General features: G+C 43.2%; 1 protein-coding gene across 1 annotated transcript; it reads right to left on the bottom strand.

The window, feature by feature from the left end:
• Positions 1–8,738: 8,738 nt before the first annotated feature.
• Foxd1 (forkhead box D1) lies at positions 8,739–9,585 on the bottom strand (the record flags this gene model as incomplete). The annotated part of the gene is given in 1 exon segment (XM_013514755.1): positions 8,739–9,585. A coding segment is annotated over 1 exon segment (157 nt), but the record flags the coding sequence as incomplete, so codon positions are not given.

Below are 9,585 nucleotides of genomic sequence, written 5' to 3'. Positions count from 1 at the left end.
GGGTCCTGGCGGCCCTGCCAGGCGACACGGGTCCGCACACCGTCCAGTCCCGCTCCATTTCCAAGGGCTGACGTGGCGGGAAGTAGAAAAGACGACCGGGAATTCGGGAGCAGAATGCTGTCAAAACCCGATGGAGACGTTGGCACAAGCAGCAAGCGGATTCACAGACAAAGGAAAACAATGCGAGTCTCCTTAGATCATTTTTCTGGACATTATTTAAGGTCTGAAAGGGACCAAATCGTTTCAAAATGTTGCCAGTAAAAATTATCCTATGTGGAATGCAACTAATCCTTTTAGGTTCCTGTCAAGTGCTTCCACAAAAGGAATCCGATTTTTCAAATCAAAGATCCAAATGTCTTTGGGGAGAGATTTATTACATGCCAGAGCTTTAGTTACAAAATAGAGTTACAATAACAACCCGCACCCACCAACTCCCTAAAACAAGGGATCCTATCCCACAGGATTCTAAAGACCAGTGAGAGCCGGTTTGCTGAGTCCTGCTGTGTACGCAGATTGGGAGGGCGAGGATAGGGGTGGCAGGCAAAGAAATATTAAATTCCTTAAACAGAAAAACAGTGCAGAGGGCCTCAGCATTTTATTTTTGTCCTCTGTACCCCTGCTTGCTTTTAAAGAAGAAAAGAAGATCCAAACTTGGGGATTTGAACTCAGTCCCTTGTCAATGACAACTCAAAGGGAAGGTTAATGCTTGAACTGAATTCAGGAAAACCTGGGTGCCTGTGCACCCCAGTGGTCCGAAACCTAGGCTCTCTGACAGGGTTTGCAAGTTGCATATCAGAGTTTCTGTAAGTGGGAGAATATTTATTTACAGCTGTATTAAATGATACAATAAAAGCACTCTATTTTTAATTTTGATTTTTAATAAAATGTTTGTGTGGGGAAACGTGAACTGGGGTTTTATGTCGTGTCTCTGTATTTAACTTCTCACAAACCCTCGTGAAAAGCTGAGCAGGCTACAGTCTTAGGGCACAGTAGTCCAGGAGGGCCTGATCACAAAAATCACTTCACCTTCTCAAGAGCTAGCAGCTCGGGACACAAAGTGATCTACTAGTAAAAAGACTTGGAAACTCAGATTCATAGTTCCTATCTGAAAGAGTTTGACACTGAGTTACCTCCGCATCCCCACAGGCACTTAGGTGTTTTAGGTGTTTTGTGAGTACACTTGCCACACCAGAAAGTTATTGTCAAGAAGATATTATCAGACCAACAAATTTTTTGAAAATGAAAAATTTACAGACCAACAAACTTTTTGAAAATGAAAAATTAACAATCAGACATCTCAATAATAAAATGAAATGTTAAGGAAAATGCTTCAAAGGGGAGGTGAAACAAATGACCTTCATAGCTCCTCTCCAGCCCACTGCTTCCTGGTAAAACGGCTTATTCCTCCCTTCCCCAAGCGAGCGCTTCTGTTATGAAAGGCAGTATGATGGCAGGAACTCTTTACCGGTGGAATATAACTCCTATATTTAACATTGGAATAAAAAGACTTACAATATAGCAGGTGCTCAATAAATAGTGCAGACTAATCCCACTTTTCAAAGCTTAAGGGTTAAAGAGATGATCAGTAGATAAGTAAGTAGAAGAAAAAAACAGAGCAAGAGATTAGAAGAATGGATTTAAAACTCCGTTAGTTTGTTTATTTTAGAAGTTATCAGACCAAATACACATCTGGCTCAAGTGAGAGAAAACAGTGCTATCTCTTTTATCCTCATTATTTCTAAAAAAAAAACAAAAACAAAAACAAAAACAAAACAAAACAAAAAAACAAGTAACAGTTTCTTTCATAAATAGGGATGGGAATTTTGGAGAAAGATTGATTTTTTATCTATCTAGATTAGATGGATTAGATTTCTCTAATTAAGAAATTTAGGTCTATTCCAACATTTAGAAATCAGTCTTGCTTGCTTACTTTCTGATGACTAAGGGTGTAGGAAGAAGCTGCACAAGAATCTAATTCTTTACATTAATATACATTTTATGTTTTCCAGAGCATTTTCATGTAAATTGTATTATTTGATTCTCACAAGCAAATCAACCCATAAAAAAAGAAGAAAGAAGGAAAAAAAGGGAAAGAGAGAAAAAAATGATAAATGTAGATGAAAACTGATTGAACTTTTAATGCATTTTTTCTCCTACAGGCACTGGAGATTTCTTGGCATGCTTTTTTCTCTCTGTAATCAATTATTTAGTAGATCATAATCTTGCACAGTCATTTTCACATATGTGCAGCTCTGCGCACAAAATAGAGAGAACCAAGTTATTTTTCCTTCATAAAAGTCTGTGTAGACTTTTCAGAAAATATGTCACTTCCTTTTATTGCTGAAAATATCTGCCTTCCATCTATTTTAACAGGAATTCCTAGGCAAGGATTCGAAGACACTTCTGCCATAATTAATCTTTACCTTCCCTTCTTTTTCTTTGTTGTATGTTATTGATCAACAGTTATAAGTAACGGAGAACCCTTGGCCTGTGCCTGTCCCCTCTGAAGCAGTGAGACCCAGCAAGGCTCCACACTTCAGACTCATCCTCCACCTCCCTCTTGCCTGGTGGTCACTGCACTGCTGCGCTCAGGACACAGCCCATGCAGCCTGCATGCATCTCCACTCCGCAGACACACAGCTCCCTGCCGTGGTGCCCTACTCACAGGGAGACACCTCTCTTGAAAACTAGTTGCTCTTTCTTGACGGGTAGAAAAATATCCTTTCAAAATTCTCATAATTTCAAATTCAGAATTAGGATTTTGTGCAGATCATTTAAATAAACTTGCTAATATTAATTGACTGCTTTTCTTCCTGGAATGCATTTTGTTGTCTTTCAAAGTTTAGAATTAAAATGGATTTTTAAAAAGCTTCTGGCTAAAAAAAAAGCCCCACAGATTTTTCTCTAGAAAATCAACACTCTTGCATTGAGAAGCGTCCCTAAGAAAGACTGCCCTACCCACTCCTCAGCACATTCTACAATGCGCAATTTGTGTAGGGCGATCCCTGAATGACTCCAGCCCGGAAGTCTTCTTACTAGACTAGCAGTGACCTGCCCTAGGAAGCCAGGCCTTGGTAAGGTTTCTGGGTAGCCACTGGCAAAGGTAAACTAGCAGGTGGTCTGGTCCCTCAAAGCACTTTAGGGAGAACACAGACCAGCTGAGCAGCAGCCCAGCTGGGCTCACCACTAGGAGATACCAGTGCAGTGGATTAATTGTGCATGGGCTAAAAGGACCTCCTCAGCCACATCATATGCAGTTGTCCAAAGAGAGCAAAGTCTCCAGGAGTGTGGAGGGGAGAGGGGACACACCAGGGAAATGCTGTGCTTTTTCATTAATCGTTCAATCAGTTATCTGATTCCCTACATTGTCTTTGTCCACACGGGAAGGATCTGTCCTTGAAGGCTGGCCATAAACCTGCTTAGCAGTTTAGCAAAAAGTTCTAACCAGGCAGATTTTGACTGTTAAAAAAGGTCATTAAGGGCCAGGAATAAAGCTCAATGGCATAAGCGCCTGCCTGGCAAGCGCAAGGTTGTAAGTTCAATTCCTGGTACCAAAAAAAAAAAAAGTCATCAAGACTTTTATGAGCCTGTGGTGTTGGGCTCTTCCAGTCCTAGCACTCTGGAAGGCTAAGGCAGGAGGAGGGTTGCAAATTTGAGCCCAGCCTGAGTGGTTTATTAACTTTGGGAGACCCTGTCTCAAAATTAACAACAACAAAGGACTGGGGATAGAGCTCAGTCAGTGTGAAGGCTGTGGGTTCAATCCCCAGTGTGTGTGTCGGGGGGTGGATCAACAAGAGAAGTAGAGGAAATGGGTAAAGAGTAGAGATGAATTGTGAACTACTGGTATGTGTGTGCCTGTGTGTAATGTTTAAAGGAAACGGCTCCTGCCAAAAACAAACAAAAAACCCAGAACGCAAGAAAAGTGTCATGTGAAACTACGTGAAGGAAGCTGACACTTTTGAAATAATTAGCTGTCAACCTAAATGCAGCTAGGAGAAGGTGCTGGGTGTGGTAAAATGCAAAAATGTGTGTAAGAAATAAATGACTGTCCTACACAGTGACCTCTAAGGCAACTTCCTATGCCTGTGGGGGTGTGATAAGTCATAATAATAGTAACAAATGGCAGTGTAGTGTAGGAAGTGAAGTGGGATTTGAATGCTGAAATCCCAGTAGCTACAACTTTGGGCAAGTCATTTAATTTCTTCTGAGGCTTAATATCTTCATTTGTAAAAAGAAGTCAGTAATAATTCTTGTACCATTTCACAGTGTAATTTACTAGTGAAAGTCTTTTTAAAAGACTACTAGTGATATACTAGTGAAAGTCCTTTTAAAAAGCCAACATCTGGCAAGGTCAACACGCACAACTGGGTTTGTGAGACACTAATAACATCTGCTTCTTGCTCTGACACTAGCTATACTCCTGTGTTCATCTGTGAAAAGCTGCTGGAATTTCCGCACTTCTTTGTACATATACTGTAGTCCCTCAAGATTTTTAATTCTTAAAAGTCAGAGTAGCTCAAACTGATTTTTTAAAGTTAGGATGATTATGATCATGACTAGAAAAATTATAAATATGAGCCAGGAGCCCATAATTTTAAACTGCACTTCCATCTTAGTCACCCTGTCACACCTGAAGGCTCAGGACTTATAAGGGATCGATGACAATCATCAGTTGTTTTACTTTGTGTGTTTTGTTTGTAACTGACTAATACTTTCCTGGTAAAGAAGCTGGATGAATGAACCAGTAAGTTCCCTGCACACTGGAAGGGTCAACAATAAAAAGGAAGGAGCCCAAGCTGTTCACCTCAAGGGAAAGATATGATTAGAGAGATGGGACATGCAGAGAAATTATCTGAAAAGTGAAGTCAGTTGGGAAAGTATAAGCCCCAAAGAGCCCTGAGCAGCTGGTCATGATCAGATTCTCCATCTTTCTGTCAAATGTAATTGTATCCGAGTTGGCAGGGTATTTATTGCTAAAGTCGAAGGGCCAGATTTTACACTAAACATATTTACACATTTATATTCGTGGCCCTCTAAACACACCATGTTTCACTGGCTGTGACATCAAACACATTTACCAACAAAAAACATATGTCTAATTACAAAATCATAGGGGAGAAGGGAGGCAGTGGCAGCTGATGGGCACTGAGCGTGCAGGCCTGTATATGGATGTGTGACGGGGCTGCACCACCAGGAAGCTGCAGGGACCAGAACAGAGGTGGACAATGCCCAGGCCATGTACTCTGCTCCCTACACTGGTCCCTGCCTCTTCCAGTCCTGAAGTGGGAGGGGGATCCCAATGAGATGCAGACTGACCCCCACCTGGAGGAGCCCTATGAGACTAGGCAGATTTCTGGGCAGATTTCTGATTTGGGTTGAGTTTGTTACTGCTATGACCTTTAAGTTGTCCCAAATGACTTTCTCAATCAGTAATAAAAACAGTTGTGAGCTGAAAGGATAGCCAGCAGAGAATTCTAAAATCATTGCTCCGAGTCCTTGATTTTTGGCTTTGGGCAGTAAAATCAGATCCCTACCTATCAACAGCAGTTGTAATAATGCCGTTAGCTGCTCCAAGCCTGGTCCTTCATCAAACAAGGAAATCAGAGCCACTGGAGCCAGAGAGAGAAGAAACAAAACAGTGGCCTCAGACAGCCTTTAATAAATGACACAGGCTGGTAGTCCATCAAAATAATCACCTTCCATCAGAATGACCACCTCCCCCAGCTCTCTCAGAGGACGTGCCACAGGAAGAAACGATGGGTTTATAAAGAAGAAAAAAACTGTGAAGGGCAGAGGCCTTTTCCTGAGATGGATACTTACTACATTCACTGTAAGAGCTTAAATAATAAATACATTCAAAATTCCAATTCCTTGAACAGAAAGTTAGGGCAGGAAAGGGTCACTGAGTAGAAGACTGAGCAGCAGAGATAATTAAACATACAGATGCTTCAGCACGGAAAATATGGAAAAGCCCTCACAAGTTCTTCCCTGCAGCTCTTCAGCTGTTGCTTGCTTTCTTTCTAAGGAAAGGAAGTGGTTCTTAAATAAATGTGCAGGATGGAGATGTTGAGCAGAAGCACTAGCTTCTTATTTTAAAGAAATAAAATAATTACCCAATAGAGAAAAAAGAAATCAACCAAGAAACAGTCTAAGGTCATGACACCATGTGTGGTACAAGGAGCAATTCAATCCATAAGGGCTTCATTACCCCCGCAATAGATAACATTCGGCTGGCTCTAGCTGCAGATCTGAATGGAGAGGCTCCTTTTTGTGTGGTCCTTCTCCCCGAGCTGCCTGAACCATTAGCCCCAATATACCCCTCTCCCTATTAACTGCAATTCCTTCCCGACTGTGCTACGGTCGTTTGTCTGGAAGCTCTACGGGGGCGTTTGATGAGTAGAGAAACAAGAAGAAGGGGAGAAAAGCGTCGGGTTAATGAGTTGTAGCAAATCCACACTTTGTAGTTGGGAGGAGGAGAGCTGGTGGCCAATGTTTGTCCAACTGGTTTATTTTTCGAGACCCAGCCTATTGAGGTAGGCTTGTTCAAGCAGGCTTCCTCCCTCCAAACACACAAACACCCCTCTGTTTGCCTTCAAAGAAAAGGGGACCAGCGCTAGATTTGCATGCGAATGAGGAGTCCCGGGAGGAGACGTCCTTGCCCATCAAAGGCCCTGGTAGCCCAGGGCCCGGCGGTCTTTGTTCCAGCACCTGCTCGCCTGCTCGGCCTGCCGGGCGCACCCTGCATTCCGGCGCTGGCGTCCACGGCCCACAGTCCACGGCCCACGGCCCACGCCTCTTCCAGCCCCTACCGCACGCCCCCTGCTCCCGCGTCCCTGTCCTAAGGGACCCGCAGGGTCAGCAAAGCGGGCAGTGAACCCTAGATCCCGCAGAGCGTGGACCCCACTGGAGGCAACACGCACAAGGTGGCTCGCGTTTTTTTTTCTTGTAGCCGGGGACTCAGGCCGCGCCCACCTGCTCGGAAACAGGTTTGCAGCCTCCAGCCGGCGCAGGCAAGCAGGGGCCCGGGTCGCGCGCCTTCTCGCAGTCCCTGAAGGGCGCTGACAGCTTGAGGGGTGGAGCTCGTCCCCGCACATTTTAAAGATGCACGAGCCAAGAAAGAGCTTAGTCGGGATTTCCTCCCTGCTTTAGTGCATCCATACATCATACAACTTTTTAAAAATAATTTCGTTCTTGGATGTCTTCGTAATTGCTCTTAGATCTAAATCACAGATCTGTGCAGTCGTAGCGGGCTCAAAGGCGCACCCATGTGACGCCCCAGGGATCTCGCCTGCTTCGCCTCTGAACCCTGGAGCCGGATCTGCAGGTTCTCCGGTCCGAGGTCTTCTCTCTCAGTAGGGTTGGGGTACAAGGAATTTTTGCATATATGATTTGGTCTGACAGTACTGCAATTTGTAGCTGTATATTTAGTGGTAAGTTTGAGGGTGTGTTTACGCTAACCTCTTACTTAACTTCTTCCAAACATCTCACAGAAAAAACAAAACAAAACAAAACAGAACTACATTTTGAGGCAGAGAGTGTTTCCCTCCCTCAAGAGGAATGAATGGACGGGGCGTTAGGGTATTACAGGTTTGGATGTAGCTCAGCAGAGGAGCTCTTGCTGGAGAGCACCAAGCCTGGGTCCCACCTCCAGGACCAAGGGGGTAAAAATGAGTTATCCCTGCAGACTAGTGGCCTACAATGCAGACTTCACTGATCTGACAACTTAAGCAGATCTTCAGCCACATACCTACACAGACATTTTCAAGAAACTGAATACAGATTTAATCTCCACTGCTAGCCACGTTACTAGACATTCAAATTATGTACTTCCTTGCTTTTATTTAAAGAACCAGTAACGCCTATAGTTTAAAAAAGTCACATTTTCTCAAAGACTAGAAATTGTAAGAAATAAGCCCTAAATGAAAGGCTTAAAGTTTGAAAAAGACATCCTACACCACCCACATTGTATAAATACAAATAGTTCAATAAACACCTCATGCATTAATTCGTCAAACATGTACTATCCTAAAGTTGAAGCTTTCTTTTACTCTGAAATTATTTGCTTACGCTACACTTTCAGTATGTCTTACCCTTAAGTGCGGTAAAAACCCCTTTATGCAACCACTGGTGTCTCTTTCACTCAAAAATAACTTTAAAACCCACTAGAGCTTTCAGATACAACTAATTTTCTATACGCAAATAGTTATTTAGAACTTTACAGCTTTTACACTGTCTCTATTGTTCTCTATTAAATATACCTGCCTTCTGCAGATATAAAGGTTAAAGATGTAAAGATTATAAAGACTGCAGATATAAAGATTATAAAGACTACGATGATGTTATCGTGTAACATTTTTGCAGATACACAAAATACCGCACTGAAAAATTAAAGGTTAGAAGTGAGAAGCTCAAAAATAAATTTTACAATTCCTTCAAAATTACTGTAGGCTAACTGTGGCTTCAATTTTAATACCTCAAAGTCTTTAAAATAGAATAGAACCAGATTTGGAAAAGCCTGTTAAAGTCGCTTATTTGTAGTCAGTTAAAAATACCTTCTGATTTCCTGCAAGTGATTTGGCTTAGGAAGTTTAAATTAAAAATTGTAGCATGTTCTCTTTGAAAATAATATGTACGTCTGTTCTGCACCGGGCTCCTGCTTATCCCACATGAAACTTTTTCTTAAAAGAAAAGAAAAATTAAGAAGGGGCAAGTGAAGCCAATTACTTTGGTGGCTTTTCTTTGAAAATTAAGCATTTTATTTCTGAAAAAGTGTAAAAATCTTACATTAGAATAGTACAATAATAATTGCCAGTAAAATTTACAATACTCCTTGTAAAGAATATGCAGTTAGGTACAAAATAAAAATTCCGCATGTCTATTATGATACAAAACACAGGTTAAAATAAGAAATGATAATTTCGACTTTTGTTTCTTCTGTAAACATGTTAACCATTTTCTCCTTTTTATGAAAGAGCGCACCAGACAAGTGTCCTCGGGTAAAAGTCGTTCTTTGCGACCCTTACTTTTTTGTTATTCTTCATTCGAACGTTATTTTTTTAAAAAAACGCCTGGACCTGAGAATTTCTACACCTCAAAAGGCTTCGACTGTTTTTTCTTTTTATCGGTTTGCCAAAAGTCAAGGAAGCCCCCAGTGCCTAGACAGGGCGAAGCCCCACCAGCACTCTCTTTCTCGCCCGGCGGGGCTGCAGCATAGGGCGACTTTGCATAAATAGGGGGACCCCGAGCCGAGGCGCGCGAGCTCCGGCCGACAGTCTGCTCCGCGAGTCCGCAGCGGCGAATCGGCGCGAGGGCGGGAGGCCCGGAGGAGCGCACGGACACCGACCCGGCGCGGCGAGAGAACCGAAGCCAAACCCGGAAAGCGGCCGGAGTCCTACCTTCTCCTCCTCACGCGCGCCCACCGAGCGCTCTTAACAATTGGAAATCCTAGCAGTAAAGTTCTCCACACTCGACAGGGCCGTCCCCGGGTGCAGCGTCCCCAGGGCGGCCGAGGAGGACACGGAGGAGGCGGCGGCCGCAGCGGCGACCACCAGGGAGCGCGTAAGCGCGGCGGCCGGGCCCACAGCC

The sequence above is a fragment of the Chinchilla lanigera genome, unplaced genomic scaffold (genome assembly GCF_000276665.1).
Source record: "Chinchilla lanigera isolate Chin_1 unplaced genomic scaffold, ChiLan1.0 scaffold00024, whole genome shotgun sequence".
In the NCBI taxonomy this organism is placed as follows: Eukaryota; Metazoa; Chordata; class Mammalia; order Rodentia; family Chinchillidae; genus Chinchilla; species Chinchilla lanigera.
Note: the sequence above shows the minus strand (reverse complement) of the source record. Positions and strands in the feature narration are given on the sequence as shown.